The sequence below is a fragment of the Bactrocera neohumeralis genome, chromosome 3, assembly GCF_024586455.1.
Source record: "Bactrocera neohumeralis isolate Rockhampton chromosome 3, APGP_CSIRO_Bneo_wtdbg2-racon-allhic-juicebox.fasta_v2, whole genome shotgun sequence".
Lineage (NCBI taxonomy): Eukaryota > Metazoa > Arthropoda > Insecta > Diptera > Tephritidae > Bactrocera > Bactrocera neohumeralis.
In genome coordinates, this window is record NC_065920.1 from 22,942,238 (window position 1) to 22,963,274 (window position 21,037).

The following is a 21,037-nucleotide window of genomic DNA, read 5'->3' on the forward strand; positions in this document are numbered from 1 at the left end:
AATAAGAAGATAATAATGCGACAACTAAATTAATGGCACTTTATCAATATAACTGTACAAACATATGTCTGTGTATCTATTTAACTAGCGAATTATTAGCACAATTAATGAGAAGTGAGCAAAAAGAGGTTTTACTAATAGTATATAAACAAATAAAAAAAATATACTTAATTTAAAAAAATAACAAAATAAATTTAATTTAAAAATTAATAAAATGTATATCAATTTTCATAAATTTTATTATACAAAATTTATTGAAATATAAAAAGCTTTTAAAATATAAAACAATTATGGAAAATATATAAATAAAATATACGCAAATAAAAACTATGAAAAAGAAGATAAAAATAAATAAATTTTAATACCCAAAAATTATTTTGTAAAAAAAAGATTATTAGTTGTAAAAATTATAAAAGTATTAAAAAATAAAACACAAATAACAAAAATAAAAATAAAATAAATAAAATAAAATATAAACAAAATAAAAATTGTCAATAATACCAAATTTCATAAATTTTATTATAAAAAGCTTTAAAAAAATATTATAAAAAATATATAATATAAATTAAATAAATAAAAAATACGCATTAATAAAATCTATGAAAAATGAGATGAAAATAAATAAATTTTAACACTCTACAATTATTTTATAAAAATAATACTATTTGTAAAATTTATAAAAAACAAAAACAAAATATAATAATAAAAATAAAATAAATGAAAAAACAAAAAAAAATCATTTATTAAATTTCATAAATTTTATATAAAAATATATTTTATAAAAATAATGAAAATACATAAATTTGTAAAATATTTGATAAAAAAAATATTTATATAAAAATTATAACAATATTTAAAATTTACAAAATTAAAATGATCGAAAAAAAAAGAAATGAAATATTTTAAAAAAAAATATTTTAAAAATTCAATTTTAATTTTCCCAAATTTAGATTATACAAATTTGAATTTTCTAACATTATGTTGTAACAAGTTTTTATTTAAAAGCTAATTAAAAAAAGTATATAAAATAAAACTTATCAAAAAATATAAAAGCGGACTAAATAAAAAATTAAGAAGGCATTTTATAAAAAAATATATAAAATAAAAAAATTAAAAAAAAAAATTTAATGCTGAAGTAAAATTAAAAAATAATAGAAAATTAGGTAAAAGTTATAAAAAAAATTAGAGGTATATAAAATAAAAAATTAAAACAAATAATAAAAGCAGAATTAAAATAAAAAATAAAACAAAATATTTTAAAAATATCTTACATTTTAACCATACACGAAAGTGCACAACTTTAGCACAAATATTAGATGAGCTTATTTTAAAAAGAGAAATTTAATAATCTCACATAATAATTCAATTGAGCAATTATAATAATTGAAAAATTATTAATTTTCCTTACAAAATATATAATAAAAAAAACAAGATCATAATAAAGGAAGTAACTAAAAATAGAAAATAAATATTTGAATGTATTCAATAAATAATAAAACAAAAAAAGATAATAAAATAATATAGCTGTGAGCGAATGTACGTATAAAAAAATAAAACAAAATAAAAATTAAATTATTAAAAAAAAATTAATAAAGAAATATTTATAAACAAAAAAATAATAAGAAGAAACCAAAATAAAATCAACTCTAAATATAATAAAAAAAACAAAAACAATTTAAAAATGCAAGTTTAATAATATATTGAAAATTACATTAAAAACACACAACTTAAGCTAAAATAAAAATAAAAATTAAACAAAAATTATATAATAAAAAAATAAATTTAAACTTAAATTCGAACAAAATTTAAATAAACTTAAAAATAAAAAAAAAAAATTAAAACAATTTAAGTAAAAAAAATATTTATAAAATTAAAAAAACGCACACACTTGAGAAAAAAGATTTATATATTTAAAAAACAAAAACAATAAAATAAACTTTAAATAAATAAAAAAAAAACTTTAGAATGCAAGTTTAAATAATAAACAAAAATTACAAAAAAACTTAAGCTAAAATAAAAACCAAAATTATATTAAGAAAAAAATTGTTTAAAAATTTAATTTAAAATTAATAAAAAATTTAAATTAATTTAAAAAAAAAAAATTAAAAAAACGCACACACTTAAAAAAATGTTTATATATTTAAAAAACAAAACCAATAAAATAAACTTTAAATAAATAAAAAAAAATTTTAAATGCAAGTTTAAATAATAAAAAAATGCAAAAAAAACTAAAACTAAAATAAAAACAAAAATTATATTAAGAAAAAAATAATTTAAAAATCCAATAAAAAATTTAAATTCAAAAAAAAATAATTTAAAAAATATTTATAAAATTAAAACTAAAAAAAAATTTATTAAAAACAAATTACAAATAAAATAAAAATATTTGTAATAAAATAATTGTAACTTACTATACGCATACAAAAAAGAAATCTGCACATAATACCCAATTCTAAAGCACAATAAACCCGCTGGAAGCTGAAAACATTATGAACTAAGAACAAAAACATATAGGTATAAATAGTACTAAAAAATGTAAAAATAAATTAAATAAAATACATAAAAAAACTTTAAAAAATGTTTCGGAATGACGTTAAAATAAACTTGAAAATAAAAGAAAAAGTTATTTATTTTATAAATTAAAGATTTTTTTAAATTAGTAGAAACCGAATAAAAATTAAAAAAAAAAATATATATAAGTTACATTTTTAATTTATATAACGAAAAAACTACCCAAGCACTGTGATTACAAAAACAAAATACCAAAAAATTAGAAAATACCAATAAAAATCAAATATAAAAGCTTTCGCCAAACCAAAAAAAATGTCAAAACTATTCCCATAAAATATTAAACTAATTTTTAAATAAAACAAATGTAAAAAAATCTAAACAAATTCCACAATCAACAAAGAAACAAATAAGAACCAACAAACGTCGCACAACAATACTAAGCTCAAAGTTAGGTAACGGAGAAAAAACGAGCACAATAAAGCACAACCGAACAATTAAATTCAGTTTTACGCCATCGTTTTTCACACGAACGAATCAGAAGTCAAATCAAAGCAAAAATATTTGGTTATTACATAACCAAAGGAACGTTTGGTTTGCCTTCAGTTCACTCGAACAGAATTGCAGGCAATTCCGGCGCTGGGAAATTATTTCCCTCCAACAAATTAGCCGCAATCATAATTAAAAGTAAGTGTGAGTATTAATTTCAGTCTAGAAAGAAAATTACGGTATGCTAGTAAGAAAGCTTTATTTGGGGCGGCATTGCAGTTTATAAGAAATGCTTTGGTCGGAAGTCACAGTTACATATATTTATTTAAACGATATATATAGAGCAAGAAAATCGATATTTAGAAGCTTAGACAAGGCTTTTACGCTTGATGAACCGATATTCTTCCTCTTCTTTACTGGCGTAGACTCCACTTCCGCGTTTATAGTCGAGTAAACAACTGCCCGCCTGTCGTTTCTCCTTTCCACTATTTAGCGCCAATTCGATCAGATCATTATCCACCTGATATCTCCCACGGAGAGTAGGCCTTCTTCTTCCTCTGCTTCCACCGGCGAGTACTGAATTGAAAACCTTCAAAGTTTCTATCAGGACAACATGACCTAGCCAACGCTGCCGCTGTCTCTTAATTTGCTGAACTATGTCAATGCCGTCGTATATCTCGTACAGCTCATCGTTCCATCAACTGCGCGGTATTCGCCGTTATCAATGCGCAAAGGACCATAAATCTTCCGCAAATCTTTTCTCTCGAACACCCCCTATGTCATAGTCCATACCTCCATGCCATAAAGCAGGACTGGAATGATGAGGAACTTGTAGAGTTTGGTCTTTGTTCGTCGAGAGGAACTTTACTTTTCAATTTCCCACTCAGTTCAAGGAGGCACATGTTGGCAAGAGTGATTCTGAGTTGGCTGAATATTACTATCACAGAATTAAAGAGAATGGCGATGAGGACCAATAACAATAATGCCACTACCACAAAAATCTAGTTTAGTTATATGACAACACAACAATTAAAGCAGGGGATGGCTTATGGACCTTAAGAGAAGCTTTATCATGGCAAAAAATTCTAGGATTTCCTTCCAAGTTAGTAGAAACTGTCATCGAACTAAGAACGTGTAACTAATGCTTCACGGTGGTCACCGAATTGTCCAATTGATAACTTCGAACTCTCGATCGGCAGGGTAAAATTTACAATGAGCTGATTCCATAAGATCAAACTATTAATTCGGACCTGTACTGCTAACAATTGGACTGTCTTAAGGCAACCATCGCCCACAAGCATTCAATTGTGTCAAAAAACAGAACAGTGCTTCATCAAAACAACGCCGGACCAGCACATCGACAATTAGCTCTGAAAAGCTCTTATGGCTGGGAAGCCACCTTATAGTCGGAACTTGGTACCAAGTGATTACTACCTGTTACTGTCTGTGGCGTATGGTTCTGCTGCTGAATACCTAATTCAAAAGTAGCCTATTAAAACCGACTCTTCCAGCTTTTCGCCAATAAAAATGAGAGTAGCATTGTGAAATTACCTTCAAAATATCAGCAAGTTATCGAACCAAACAGTGCTTGTTTGACCTAAATCGGATCATTCTAACTATGCAAAATATAACTTTCAATTGAATATAAAAATAAAGGATATCTTTTTACTAGACCTTATATGTGATATACAATCAATAATGTTTAGAAAATAGGACTAGGGACAGAATGCATACTGCGTTAATGCTAAAGCTCATTTTTCAGCTATGTTTTACTCTTCGGAGAGCCCGGAAGTTCAAGTAGCACAATAGACCTAAGGTCGCTGTTTTTCCTCGTTTATTAATCAATCATCCGAAATTTAAACCAGAAGTTGCTGCCAACACGCACAAGATCAATATTTAAAATAGACTTAGAGAGTATTCCACATACCTTTGAGCGTTATTTTTTAGAGAGTTATTGAACTACTATATCGTTATTTGTGGCATACATGGCATAAGCCGCAGCACATTATAAGATAATACCTTTAAAATCATTTGATAAAAAGTCATATCTGCCCTGTACACTCAGCTACATTAACACCTTAACATCGGATAACGTTACGAAATCCATCTTAAAAATTCCGAGTGTATGACTCAAGTTAACACCCATTCGTACATGCATATATTATATATTTGCGGTTTACTTGCAAAGCGTCATAACATTTATTTCAAATAATCCACCGGAGTCAATATATGCACAAGTAATTTACAAGTGTTACTAATCAGCAAAAACAATAATGCCGAAGGGTTATTTTTTCAATAATTAAGAGTGTAATTGATATGAGTATGACAAAAGTTCATTGGAATTTTAATTTACTTTATAGCTTGTCGTAAGCTTATATTTTTAATTGCGATGACTTGCATACCATGGGACTCATGAGGTGGACTTGAAACTGTACCCAACTCTTACTGAAAACGAGGTTGGTTTGAGTTCACTTACACGAGTTACAAAAAATACCCTGTTTTCTGATTTTTTCGACGGTCACACATAATACATATGTATATAAAAGAAGTAGTAAAATAATGTTTCCAAATAATAAGCGATTTACTTGGGGTTCACCGAAACCGTGTAGTCCTTATATTCTGACCCATATTGCGTAGCATAATAGTTGTGTACAGCAAGGTGTAGGGAAACCTGAATAAAAACTCTCAAGAACTTTAAATAAACAACAATACAGTAGAGGCCCGCTAATCCGGACATGGCCTAATCCGGATTCCACTGTAATCCGGACAGGGTTAAAAAACTCAAAATTTCTATTATGTCCCTTGTAATCCGGACCGACATTCTCTATCCGTATTCTCTAATCCGGATCACGTGTTTATTATTCACTACATTCGCTTTTATGCTTTATTGGTTTAAGTTTTTTTTGTTTTTTTGGAACATGTGTATTATTTGTTATAACAAACAAACAGAAATTTATAAATATTTTTTCATAATACATAGTGCTGATATGTCTTTGGTAATCCGGATTTCCTTATATTCCGGATAGGGGCCGGTTTTAATTGATCCGGATTAGCGGGCCTCTACTGTAATAAAAAGTCTAGGACTAAGATATAACACCAGGAGATGAAATCATCGACATTCATTGTGTGAGTTTATCCACCGAAATATCCGAGCTTCAATCTTAAGCAGGCTGACCTCACTGACTTAGGCTATCCCAGGAAAATCAACCATCAAAGATTGACATGCTAAGATTAAACTTGGTGAAATAAACACCGACGACGGAAGAAGAAGACGAAGAAGAACTCAGTGGACACCCAAAGAGGTTGTTTCCGATGAAAACACAAAAAAGTTCGCCAAATAATTTTGAATGACTGTAAACTGAAGGAGGCGAAGTGAACTGGGAAGCAGTGATAAGCATCTATACAGATGGGTCCAAACTAGATAATCGAGTGTGAGTTAGTGGGTTTTCGGCAGAATTAGATACCAGAATCGTCTTCTGAATACCGAATGACTGTAAAATGAAATTGTTCGAGATAGCAGAGACTGTAAAGATATTATGAATGTGCCATTCACGAATATTTGGGTGGCTCTCTGCAAAGTTGGTGCCGCGGGATCTTTTGACTAAAAGTTGATGATTCGCAGCAGTGTTTGGAGTATATTAAATCGATTTCAAACCAATTTTTTGCATCGAAATGTGACAACGGATGAACCCACCATTTCACTCTGAAGTCCAATCGACAGCCATCCGAGTGGACGGCACACTATGAACCCGCTGCAAAGCGTGGAAAATCGGAACAATAGGCTGGCAAGGTTATGGCGTCTGTATATTGGGATGCGCGTGGAATAAGTTTTATTGACTACCTTGGAAAAGGAAAGACCATCAACAGCGACTATTACATATACATCGTTATAGGACCCTTTGAGGGACGAAATCGCCACAAAAAATCGCATCAAAGCCAGTGTAAGCGATGGCAAGAATCATGAGTTGAGTTTATAAGTACCTATGCATCCTTCATATTCTCCAGATCTGACTCCAAGTGACAATTTCCTGTTCATAGATCTCAAAAGAATGCTCGCTGTGAAGAAGTTCTCGGCGAGTGAAGAAATGATCGTCGAAACGGAGGCCTACTATATTTTAAAGCAAAGGACAAATCGTACTGCAAATATAGTATTAAAAAGTTGGAACGTCGGTACAATCTGAGGCGGGCTGAGTAGAATGGTACTAGGGCAACTTAGTTAGGGAGTCTCGAAGATGATGCAGGGAACATCCGATGAGCTTTGAAAATGTCGGGGAATGTTCACTTGATGGTTTCTTCTTTGCACTTATACCCACATGATTAGGTGGGTTGAACGAAGTCGCTAGAGAAGAGACGCAGTTCGCTTTATCACGAATGGATCGAACCTAAGGGGGAACGTTGGAGGAGAAGTTTTCTATCGAAAGCTCTCCATTACTTTAAGTTTTAGACAGAGTTTTAAACAGCGAAGTATGCACTCTGTTAGCAAAACGGTAATATTGACATTTAGCTCGCTGTCAGTGCCTTCAGGGTAGTCAAGAAGTGTCTGACCTCAATGGTAATAGCATCAAATTACTTCATTATCAGATTGTTTTTAATAGCGGAGTCGCTGGAAACTACAAAGACTATGAGCTTGCAAGAAAAGTCATCTTTACCTCAATCTCATTAGACTGGGAACTAATCGGTGCCCCGGTAATTTTCTGCATTGGGGAGGGTGCAGTGGAATCATTCAGGCACGCTCTCATACACAATTCACCTTTCGCTCGACTAAAGGTGAAGTATTTTCGTAGTCTAACTTTTGCATTGCTTCGAATATATATTAACCGGTCAAAAAATATGGGACAAACTCAAAACCCTTCTCAGATCTTTTTGATTCATTATTAGGAGTTCTGGATATTACAACGTACCAGCGTTTCTAGCTGTTTAAGTAGGACTACTTATGACCTCTCGAATATCGACCTGATTACGTAACCCTACCTAAATTGGGTTCATATCCTATGCGAATGGACACATATTCCACGAACCCAACTTAGGTAACGTTAGTTAAACAAGCTGATATGATGCTAATTTTAGGTTTCACACAATTTGTTACCTTCTCTTTCTTCTGTGCCTAAACTATTTTCTCTTCTTCTTTTATTTTATTAAAAAGAAAGCAATTCTTGAACCTTTAAAAATCCCTTAGAATAAGTTATCTACTCAAATAATGCTTATTTCCAGTATTTTTTTTTGCTTTCAAATCAACTCGAGACAGTATGGGGTAGCAATAAGATCATTAAGAAAATACTTAAGAATCACTCATTAACAAAACATTGCTTTCTCGAATTCATTCGATATCACTTCACTTTGAATTTAAGTAGAAAATTAATACGATTAAACAATGTTGTAATTGACTTTAATACTTTTTGATTTTCTTCTCTTCTCTACACCTCTCCGTTCATCGCTTCTCTTGCAATTGTAGCAAACCCGCTCAAGCGCGCCGACTAACGCCGACAGTATGGGCAATACGCAAACAAACAATAGCGCGCCAGCTCATGAGCCGCAAACGCCGACAAATGGCGCAGGTGGTGGCACTGGTGGCGGCGCTGGTGGCACGCTGAAGAGTCGTCGCGGCAGTCGAGTCAAAGTTTTTGCACGTTTCAGCCAAAGGAAACAAGCAACGCAGCAACAGCCGACAGCGTCCGCATCGAAGGAGGCCATCGTCGCCACACCCACATCGACTTCCGCTTACGATGACTCGATCGAGGAGGAGCTGCTGATGCTACGCCAAAGTCATGCGTCTGTGATAAGGCAATTGGAGGATGAACAAATGGATTTTCGTAAGTTTGTGGCTTTCATTCTATTGTGTCTTGTAAAACAGTTTTGGTTTACTTTCTTCCTCCTCCGTTTTGTTTGGTTCTTACTTTGTTGTTGGTGTACATATTAAAAACTTGCTCCTGAAATCCCTCTACACGTATACTCTACTCTATAGTATATACCCTTATACATATATACATATATACCCTAATGCTACAGCAGTTGCTTATCAAGTTTCACCAAATTGTTGTTTTTATTATTATTGTTGTTCATGTTGACTTGTTTGCTTGTTACATTTGTTACCGTTACTCTGTACTTCCTGCGAAGAAGTTGCGAAATTCTATAAATATGTCTATGTATTTTTAAATTAAACGGAAATGCAATTTGTAGCGTTAAATATTTACTGATTTTGGCAGTTGGCTGATTTACTAGCGTTTCGTTTTATAATTGTTATTTATTGTTCATTATTCGTTCTTTCGTCTTTTCATGTTTCGTTGTTCTTAACTTTAATGCTACTTTTATAGACATTTTGATTGCCTTTTAAAAAGTTGGAAAATATCGCAGAAAAAAGAGTTTTTTTTTGCGAAAAGTTGAAAGTTAATTTTTTTGCGATTTTCCTCTTTCCTCTATGTTGTTGTAGTTTCCGCGTAGTGTGTGTAGAAAACAATTGGCAAATCATTTCATTAAATACAAGCAAATACCCAAGGCGATTTCGCTAAACGTACATCTACTCAAAAATCCAATTTTTTTAAATAAAGTCTTAAAAAGTTTTTGAAATATTTTCTTCGACTATATTTGGTAAAAAGTACGGTTTTGTAGAAAATGTCAGAAGAATAGTTTGACCGATAATCTAAACATCAAGCATTGCCGACAATTGTAAAGACTCTCTTGTGGTTTGTACTTTTTATCTTTCCCAAAAGAGTTTCAACGCCGAAATAACAGCGAGTCGCTCTGATCATCTCTTCTGCCTCGAGCCCAGCGATAAGAACTCGGCCGCATTTGTGGAAATTCGTATGTAGTCTCCAAAGACATAAATATAGTATTGTTATACTGGCCGACTATAACGCCATGCATAGACCTACTGGTCCTTAGTAATGCCAGTTGGAGGTTCAGTTTAATTTGAGGTGAAGAATTTGTCACACAGGACGTCAACGTTTTTTGCGAACTTTAAGAGCGATTTGTTGTTTACATTTGATACTTTGTCCAGTTTTTTGAACTCCGAAGCTCCTAGATACTTGGGTCGAGTTCTAAATACTTAATGCTGAACAAACGCATAGAAGGTGTTCCAGCGTCTCTCTCTAACCAAATACAATGGGTTTTCTAAGTTCTGTAAAATTAAACATGAATTCGGTTCTCATTGCCTTCCCGTCCATAGAAGAATGGGAAAGGGGTGAAGTGTACAGGGAAGAAGTAATAAACACCTACTTGTATATGGATAGGTCCTAACTAGATAATCGAGTGGGAGTTGAAAACACACCAGAATCGTCTTCCGAATACCAGATAACTACAGTATCTTCCAAGCGGAGATCACAACAGTTAAAGAAAGACTTTTTATTCTGACAACAAATATATCCACATATACAGATAGCCAACCGGCTGTTAGATCACTAAACCTTTGACGGTTTCGACATAGCCAGTGAAAGAATTCCGTGACATCTTCCTATTCCTATTTCGCGATGAGATTTCAGTTGAATTGGCCGGAGCAAACACAACCCTATAATTAGACACCAGACCAGATATGCTTCTGGCTACAAAAAACTCTTGTGGGGGTGTTAACGAGTCAATGTCCAATTGGCAAACGTACCAGCAGACTGAGAACTTCATACCATAAGACTATAGAAACTGTCAGGAAGTTAAACAAGGAAAGACTATAGGAAAATAATCGCAACTATTCTTGACGATAACTTGGAGGTAATACAAATAAAATCTATTGTACTGATGAACTTCAAGAACAGCACAGGGTGGTTGAGAAAGAACACCAGTGACGGAGAACAGGAGTGGCGGAATCTTAATCCCTGTAGTTTCGCAAAAGGCTTTGGTAAATTGTCAAATATCCACTCTACCTACTTAACTATTCACTTAGATGAATATAGGCAATGATCAACGGACTTTTCGAAATGCTGTAGAATTAGACTTGAATCGGTTCTCAATATTACCTTCCCTTCCATAGAGGAATGGGAAGGAGTGAAGTATACAGAGAAATAGTAATACAAGTAGGTATCTATATAATAGTGAAATTATTGATTTTTGACGAAATGGCAGCTACTCAAAAAAGTAGTTAAAGAAGGTCATGTGCAACTTTCACCCGATAAGTCCAGCCATTACGGAACAATTTTACTCATCAACTCTGAAAACAGCGTTTCGAGCATATAAGGTTTTAGGAGCTGCCTACGCTCACTTAAAAATCTATTACAACTACACTCATATCCAGTGGCGTAGCTAGTGGGGGGCGAAGGGGGCCGTCGCCCCGGGCGCAACGTCTTGGGTGCGGAAAAATGGTATTTAAAAACTCCAATTCGGGCAAAAATTCCTGCAAATTGTGTCAAAAGTGTACAAGATATAGGGAGAAAATGGGTTTTTTCTATAGCTTAATAAGATGTCTTGTAAATTTACTATCAATTTCCTCAAAAACCGTATTGAGAGAATTTTGGAACTTCAGAATTAGCGTGGTTTCTAGTTCCTAAGTTTTGAATACTTAATATCGAAGGTATTTTGTAAAACTTCACTTTTGTTCGAACCACTTCATGAAACTTGAAGGTAGGTAGATAAAGGGGGGCGGCAGAACATCCTTGGCCCCGGGCGCCCGAAGTTGTAGCTACGCCACTGCTCATATCTCTAAAAGTATTTGCCGAATTAGCCCCAAATTTTTGGAAAATATTCACAAATATGTGTAGATTCAAAATATTATATTTATACGAAACAAAACACCGATATTATTTTTAACTCACAACTGAATATACTGCTTAACTAGTTATTATGGTCTAAACGTCTACTGATGAAAGATTTCTTCTCGTTCGTTTCAATTGTTCATAGAACCTTCGCAGATGTTTTCAACTCATCTGTTATTATCATATTCTACGATTACATAACATTTATTACGACTGATATGATGAGAGAGATATTAAGTATTAAACTAGTTCCTCAGTATAGGATTTTGAGATTATCTTCACTCTTAGATAACTAACATTGTACCAATTTTGCTGATGAGCGTCACTTCTATACTTTTTGCGCACTACCAGATATTTTTTCGCTTTTAAACTTTCTTTCAAGAGATCTCATTTTGAGAAATGAGCACAGTTATGCTCCATAATATATGTTTTGTGCATTGATAATGCAATATATACTACTTCCATGGATATTATTAAAAGGAAAACTCATTTATTAAAGGATAAATAGGGAGACAATATGCAATAAGGATACAAAAAAGGATATTAGATTAGATAAATAAATGAGGATTGCACCGGGACCTAAAATCTATTGTGCCTTAGAAAAATAAGGATATACGCTAAATACCAGCTCCGAAAAAAGAAAAATCTCACATGAAGCCAAATCTGGCGAGTACGGTGGCTAAGCAATGATTGTAGTTTCGTATTTGGCTAAAAACTCAATCCAAATAATGCTATAGATTGCGTATTTACTTATTTTGGTACGAGTGTAGCGTTGACACGTGTTGAGTCGATCTATAAAAAATGTTAATACTCTGAAGCCAACACTACGATTTTAAAGCACTGTTACTTTGACCTATTTCTTTAACTCTTTCGATGTTATCGTCATTAACAAAGGGTCGATGGCTTCACCCCCATCAATGAATGCTTTGTGCCACTCACTAACTTCTGTTTGTTATAAAATACAAGGTTCGTTCCAAAGCAACCCGGACTTAAAACAAAAAAAAAACAAAACAAATGGTTTTTCGGCAAAATCAAAAAGTCCTTTTTACTTTGGAACAATCCTTGTATACTCCCCAATACATTTCTGCAAGATTTAAAATGATTCGGTAGCCAAGATTCCATGTAGAATACAAAATTTCAAGCAAACTTATTTCAGTTTAAATAGACCAGCACAGGTATGAAACAATAAATGATCTTATGAGACACATAACTTGTCAGACCCTTCTTTTACTTTCGAATATTGTATCAAAACTTTAATAATAGACCCCAAGGATCTATTAATATACCTAACCTAATAGGCAGCTTCATAGATGTCTGTTTGAAATGATGTAAGGAAGATGAAAGAAACCTAAGTATTGATGGAACATCCGCAACTCAACATAAAAATGCTAAGGCGAATATTTAAAATATGTAATTGATTTGCCTGGATTGATAAAGAGCCAAGACGGTTCATCTGAAATCTCAAACAAGAAACGGACTTGGAATAAATTCAACTCAACTTCACCCAGGCTGCAACAGTAGGTAAATAATTCCTATATCTAAAGGAGTATGGAGAAATATGGGTTCCTACATCTAGCGGAATGTGACTCTTAATAAGAACAGATGCTCACAAGACCGTAAAAATGCTTTCCGTCTTAAAATAATTTAAAACTAAATAGTATCGACAGTAGATCTGAAACTCAACATAACGCAACTATTTCTATTCTTAGATTGATGTCCTTAGATTGATAAACTACTGAGAGCCAGACGCTTCAAATTAAGTCTTAATAAAGGAAATAATTTAAAGTGGAGCCATTTTCCATATTTCGACAATAAATAAATTTTGGTTTTTAATCAGCTATAATCTCGGTATTTCGAAAAATATGAGTCATACTGAAAATGAGAAGTTCTCTAGACACCGTCAAAATGCCTCTCTCGTTAGAAAAATTTTGTAGTAGCGAATCTTGCAGAGCCTCTGTAATCATAAGTTTAACGTGTAGTATGACACAAGAGCAGAAAAGCTCCCTAGCAGCCCGGAGATCGGAGATAATTATCTGAGAGTGCCCTCTTTGCAAACTCATCAACCTTACAATTCAGGTCCAGGTGCAGGGTTAGCTATAAAACTGTCATAGTAAAGGCTTACAAGCTCAGTAGCAGTTATTAATGAATAAAACGCGGTATCTAACTAATTTTTATCTCTTGGTCAGTAAAGTCAGGTTCAGGTCAGGTCAGATTACATTTCGAAGGAATAAATCTACTTCTTCGGCAAAGACAATATCCGCTGCTTTAAAAACGCTGCAATGGTCGGCATTAAGCTTAGTTTCAATATTAAAATATCAAACTCAAACGGATGAATTTCAGAGATTTTATGAACAAATTCTTAATACTTTAAAATAACCTTTGAATTGTATTGAATGCCTAAAATATTCGCAAAGCCGAATGTATTTCAGTTGCAATATTTTACTAAATATAATAATATCACAAATTTAGCAGCTGTCACTGAAGCGCTTAGCTTAACAAATCCTTTGAAAACTCACAGAAATATTTATAAATACACTTATAACTGTATATATGTATTTATGAAAGCCATATTACTATTAACACCAACAGAAGTGTCGTCGCTTCCAAACACTTCAAAACTGATTTGCATTCTTTTGAAGCAGTAATACTTTGTACACAAGCACTAACAACTATTTCAAACTGTATTTGCACACAAATACCAACACAAACGCACACACACATACACATACACAGAGATCAAGTGTTAACTGCAATCGCAACAAAATTCATAATTCATAAGCTATACATTGAATGGAATTGAATATTTTTTAAGCCTTTCGCACGTAGCGAGAAGTGTGCTTTTAGGCGTTCGTGCATATAGCCAAAGCAACCACAGACAGAATGCAGTTAGTTTGGCAATGTCGCGCATTATAATGACATGTTTACGTGTGTCTATATATTTGTAAGTATTTTTGTGTGGATGCAACGGTGTTTGTGTGTATGTGAGTACATGTGACACAGTCAAAGCAGCGGCAATCCGTTCGTTAATACATTCACCTTTACAGTTTTTCGCTTGTTTATCTAAAGTCGGCGGCAACACCGAGACCTCTCACGCATACAATCTCCTATAGATAGCGTTGAGGCTGGTGTAACAAACCTATCAGCTTTTGGTTGAAAGCCATTCATATAAAACTACACACACCCCAACGTTATTTTTTCACCTACACATACATACAGTTAGATAACTATAACATTAGTGTAGTCCTTTTGCGTGCCTTAGAAAGGACACGCTTAGACCAGTTTTGTTCCATTGCGATACCAGAAGGAGTTACGTTACGAACTCCCTGACGTGTAGTAATCCTTCAGGACACGAATTTCAACAGACACTTTGGACACACTGAGGATACCTCTTCCAGTCTTTCATACCGTTGGACGCCAAGTGCTTACAGTGCGGGACAAATGCACAAGAGATTCACTAATGAATCCCTGAATTGCTCTAAACATTTTCTGCAGGCTTCTCGATCTGTTAGCCCTATTTTTCAGTGCCGTGTGTCAACACCAGACTGTGACCAGTGAGTATTCCAAACATGTTCCAACAGTCGCTTTTATCAAGTGACAGCTAGAAGCTTTAGTCTAGTACACATGACTTTTGCAGTTTAGCAACCAGTTAAATCTTTTCGTTGAATTTGGTTTCCCTTGCCATGCTCCTGTCCAGATCGTCGTATGGACACCACATAGGTTTTCCAATATGGATCACATTTTTCACGGGTGAGCGTCGTAGACTACTCTTGAAAATCTTGTCTACAATCTCATTGCCCTCGATGCCTTCGTGACCTGGCTGTCAGTAGAAGTAAAGTCGCTTGGATCTGGCTACACTCTGCACAGCTGCCCTGCATCCAAGACACTTCTGGTCGATAAGCGAAACGAGGTTAAGATCTTGATAGCTGTTTGAATGACCACCTAGACATTGGCTCTGGAGTTGTCTGCTAATGCATTAGAAGCACGCTCAGCAGCTTTCCCGCAAAGACCTCTGCTTGTAATAAACTCCAGTGTTTCGGCTGCTTAAAAGGCTGACCTTTGTCTAACTCTGGACAATATAATATATCTCTCATGAACTCTGTCTTCCAATTTTGCGCCATCATGTAGGGTAAATTCGACACATTTTTTCAGACATCGTAAGTCTTTAGCTCCTAACAAACACATATTTTACATAAATGTAGTTTCTCACGGTAAAGAAATTATGATTTATAAAAAAACAGGCCTAACAAAACGGCTTAACAGCCTCAAAAGCTATATACAATCTGATCAAATTTGACCCGGATTGCCAAAAAATATTTCGATTCACGTAATTTTGTACTATTATCGCCTTCAAAATAGTCTCCTTTTGAGCCAATACAATCATGCCAAGAAGGGTTAATCGAGTTTTCCATACACTTCTTATAAGCCTTGGCTGGGATGGACTTTAATGCTTTGAGCGAACTTTGTTGTCATCGATTTCTGTCCGTTTTTGGACCACTACTCACGATATAGTTGAAGAGTTTCGACATCATATTGATAAACCAACATCTCGTCGCCAGTAAAAATGCGTTTAATGAATGTAGGAACTTCAGCTGTGGTGTCTAGTATCTCTATTACGACCTCTTCTCGGCGTCATTTATGCAAAGCGCTGTGATATTTTAGTACGAGTTCTAAACATTGACACGCTTCATATCCAAAGCATTAACCAAATGTGTTGAGTGGATCCATAAGAAATGTGGAGATCCTCTGCTATCTCTGAAGTCGATACAGCGATTTTCAAGCATGCTTTCGAAGATTTTGCGACCTTCACTGAATGCCCGGTGCCACTCAAATACTTGTGTTGGTGAAAAAGTGGACTCTCAAAACACAATTGTTTTCAACGATTTTGTAGCATTGATTCCATTGGAAATACACAATTTCAAACAAACTTGTGAGTCCATTTTTTCCATGGTAAAAATCGCCAGAAGCAACCTTCGAGTCGTATATAAACAGCTGCCAAACAAAGTCATTGACATATGGAGATCAAACTTCACACGAACATTGTTAATGATTCGCAGTTTAAATGGATCGGTCCGAGTCAAATTTGATCTATAGTATGATCAGCGTGTCTGCATCTTATTAAGATCCACTTGTCGGTCAATTTGTCTTTGTTTTTCGAAAAAAATCACATTGTCTTCGGATGTGGACTCCAGCAGCTCAATCGCAACTAGTCTGTCAGCAGAGGCCATATGGAGTGCAAGTAGTATATGGCGGCTGATATTAGTTTCGTGCTATAGACCAGCTGTTGTGTTACTAGTGCTGCGCTGTGAATGATGTGGTCGAGTTAATATTGATGATGCACGAATCGGAGGACTGGCGTCTCGCCACTGACGTTTGAGGATAGCCGCCGACTTCAGTTGTCCGATTAATCGGCTTGCATTTTTCAAAAACAGTTTTTTTGGTTCGAAAACAGGAAGATATGTCCAAAACGGTGTGTTCACAGTGGCCAGGGTCAAATTACATAAAGTTATCTTCAGTTTTAAGACAGTGTGAATCAATAATTCTTTAGGCATGCACATCAGAATCTTCTTTTTCAGCTGTAAATTTTCGCATATTAAGTTGACAATATAAATATCACACATAGATTTGTTGACAGCTTTCAATAGTTTTAAAAACACCCTTTAGAAAGGGTGATCCATTTCGAGGTTCCCTACTTTTTTAAAGAAAAGTTTAAAATTTAATGGGGAATGTTTACTAACATTCGAAAGAACATTGTTTGGCATTTATTTTCTGAAGTTTATCTTGACCAACCCAAAACGTGAAATTATCTGCTCACGAAGTGTTCTCTCAATAAATCCATTGATTGATGCGATGTGTGGGAAGTGGCGCCGTCTTGTTGAAACCAAATGTCGCCGAGATCACAAGATTCGATTCCAGGCATAAAGCAGTCGGTTATCATGGCGCGATAACGGTCGCCATTACCGGTTACGTTCTCACTGGCATTATTTTTGAATAAATATGTTTCGATGATTCTACCGGCGTAGAAACCACTCCAAACCGTTATTTTTTCTGAATAAAATGGCAGCTCTTGGATCTCTTCAGGTTGCTCTTTATCCCTCTTTATCCCAAATGCGGCCAATACATGGAGCGAAGCGATGTCGCTTGGGAAGTTCGAAGGGCTTCAGTTCTTTCACAAACTGTATTTTGTACGCCTTAAAATTTCAACATAAGATGCGCCAAGTCGCTCAATACGGCAATCTGAATTGCTGCGAACGACGCCAAATCGACTCTCTGCCTCCTTCGTCTACTATATTTTCTTCGCTGCGTGCTGGGCGTGCTCTATCCGGTCGAATATTATCCAATAATGAATGCTGGGTCCCAAGATGGGTGATGGTGTGGCGAATAGTACGTTCAGTAGACCGGCTATGTTGACCAAAAGTTGAGCGAAGCGCGCGAAACCGTTATTTACAGAAAGTGAGTTTTTGTAAAAAAGTTGAACGGTTTGGAAACGCTGTTCAGACGTAAGTCGTTCCATGATGAAATGCTAACAACACTGAATAAAAATAACATGACCGCTGGACACGACTCAAGCTCGATCTGTCGAAAAAATATTATTGATATCTTTGTCTCTGAAAATAAATAATTTTTTTTTCAATACTTTGGGCTCACCCTAATAAGCATTATATATATATACATGTGTGTACATACACCTGCACACACTTGTTGACACTTTCCTATAGCCTTTGCGTGGCGACGGTGTTGCCACACACATTTGAACACACGCCATTACGTAACAGCAGCGCTTGTGTTGCCGCTCGTCACGCGGCCAAAAGTCTAAATTCAAAATCAAATTTCGTACGCTTCAAATATTTTTATGGCAATTTTTCTGTGCCCACATGCCCCGCACCGCCATCGGTTTCCAATTCATTTTTTCAGCCATTCTCTTTGTGCTGTTGTTTGTGGGTATGTGTGTGCGTAGGTGCCACTACCCACCGCTGCGCTTTTGCCGCGTGAATTTGATTCTTTGCTGCGGTGTTGCGTTGTGAACGAGTTGAGCGTTACGGCGTGTTGCGTTGCGTTGCGCTCCGGGGAGTTTCGCAGCTGAAACGTGGTCAATTAAGTTTGCAACGTAACAACGCGCTGGCGTGTACCATATTTATGTGCCACGGTTCGCATGCGTGTGTGTGTGTGTGTGTGGGTGACTGTAATTGAATGTACATTTACAGTTAGTATAACTTGCCACAGAACGCTGCACAACTACCGAATTATGTCGTTGCATTGCCGTCATTACCGGCGGTGCTGCACAAAATGCAAAATATGCACCGCTACACACCCACACGCGTGCCCCAACACCTAACGGTGCATCAATACCGTGGCTGCGGAGCATACGCTCCCGAATGCGCTTGGTTGCCTGTTTCGCTCATTGACAACTCCCGTGTGTTGCCGCAGGCGTTCGAGTGTGTATGTGTGTGTGTGTGAGAATAAACTTTTCGCCAGGCGATCTGGCATAGGCAAACGATAAATTCGCGCATATTAAAATGCACAGTTATACTCGTACGGATATAAAACAGTTATGTATGCTGATTGCATAAGCGTAACGCTTGTGCAAATTAAAAATAAAACTTATGCAGAGTTGTATTTTGAATATTGAAATCCATAGTGGCTACTGATTATAAATTCAAACTCTTTCTCGAAACTGTGATGTCTAAGGAAACTTAATTTTATAGATAAGGGTAAATTATTTAGTCTTGTGTTAGTGGCTAAATTCACAAAATTTAGTCAATAAAAACTTATGTTGCATACTTTTTGGCGCTAAATGATGTGAGCTTATTTCATTCACTCAAGGGAAGGATATATAAAATTCTCAAACGTTTAACGAAGTAGGTGTCATAGAAAAATTCATAAATAGTTGCACTAATCGTTCCATAAACTAAAAGATTCCCCTCGGAAAATTCCAAGTTCCAATGGAAATTGGTATCCGTCTATAACACTAACATTTATTTTTTCTTAAATGGAGTTCGATGACCTCGAAACTAACAAAATGAGCTACTATTATCAGTGGAAGTGAAATCAGCGCCACGCATACCTATTACTGGCACCTTGTATATCTAATCTCATGTCTCGAGAGGACCATAAGGAACAAGAAGTTTGCAGACATTTCACTAACGAGCAGACATTCAAAGTTTTGGAAGCGGTCATTACAGCTTCGAATAGGTTTGAGATTATCGAATCTGAAGCATATAGTTTTGAAACTATTCTATGATAGAACAATCATAGTAAAAGGGCGCAGTGCGCAAATACAGCGGTATGTAAGTAAGTAGGGCCAGCTCACAAGTTGGAGTTCTCTCGCCACTTCTGATCACGGTTGTCAATGATATTCTGGAAAAGGTTGAGAAATTCGACTGTCGAGTGATTGCCTATACGGATAACGTAGCTCTCAGAATTGAGGGAAAAATTCTAAATACGGTGTATAAGCGAACTCAGGGATACCTTAGTATTTTAAACAACTGGGTTGGTCTCTCCATAAATCTTAGTAACACTGAACTAATTTTACTCACTCGGAAGTACAAAATCCCGAAGTCCCATCTACCATCAACAGAGTCTTCGAACTTTTGACAGTTTTAAGTACCGAGGTACCTACCAACAACGAGATGACAGACATCTGTTGCCCTGTATTGCTGACGGAGAGCTATAGGCAAAGGGTGGTGAATCGCACCAAATATGGCGCTGATTGCCTTGTTGCAGTGAACTTAAACTAACGAATCTGGGTATTTAGATAACTGCTGGGCACTATGGAATCTTCGAGACTTCGATTTCACTCAAAAATAATTGGATTACCAGGTAGCCGAGCCTAGCCTTAGTTGTCGTTTCTCTGCTAACACACCTTCATGGGAGGCATGGGAAGGTAAGACTCGCTGGAGAAGAGGGACGGTGAGCTTTTTTTGGAAAGATTAGAAGCTTGCGGTGAAGGTTGGTGGTGGAGTACACTATCAGGGATTTTTCATCAATGACACAGTTTTAGGCTTCAGGACATAGGGTCAGTTATTTTTCATGACATTGAAATAGTCTTTGGTGTGCGTCTTTTTATGAATGTCTGATCAATTATAGAAATGCAACTCATTTAAAATTTTCATAAAGCAAAATAGGGTAAACCTTGTAAATGTTGATAAGAATAGAACTCAGGAAAAAAGGTTTAAATTCGGCGAGAAACATATCGAGGATATAAGGGATGAAGCTCTCTTTAAATATGCTCACCTTACAATGGAAATTATTAAGCTAATTTACAATTTGCTATACATATCAACCTCTTTGATTTCATTAATAATTCAATTAAAGAGTACCAAAAGTGTGAGTGAAATAGATTTTTCTAATCAGAAAATTTTCAAAAA

The 21,037-nt window shown here is 35.0% G+C and overlaps 1 protein-coding gene across 6 annotated transcripts in view; it reads left to right on the forward strand.

Annotated features, from left to right (window-relative positions):
- LOC126754034 (protein cappuccino) overlaps positions 1 to 21,037 on the forward strand; it is a 122,498-nt gene that overhangs the window by 45,987 nt on the left and 55,474 nt on the right. For 4 of the 6 annotated variants that reach the window (XM_050465884.1, XM_050465887.1, XM_050465888.1 and 1 more), the window contains one exon: positions 8,450 to 8,807. In XM_050465884.1, the coding sequence (XP_050321841.1) occupies positions 8,450 to 8,807 (358 nt within the window). Of the gene's footprint in view, positions 1 to 2,603; positions 3,202 to 8,449; positions 8,808 to 21,037 lie in introns of those variants that run through there. The other 2 variants (XM_050465886.1, XM_050465885.1) reach the window with 2 other exon arrangements.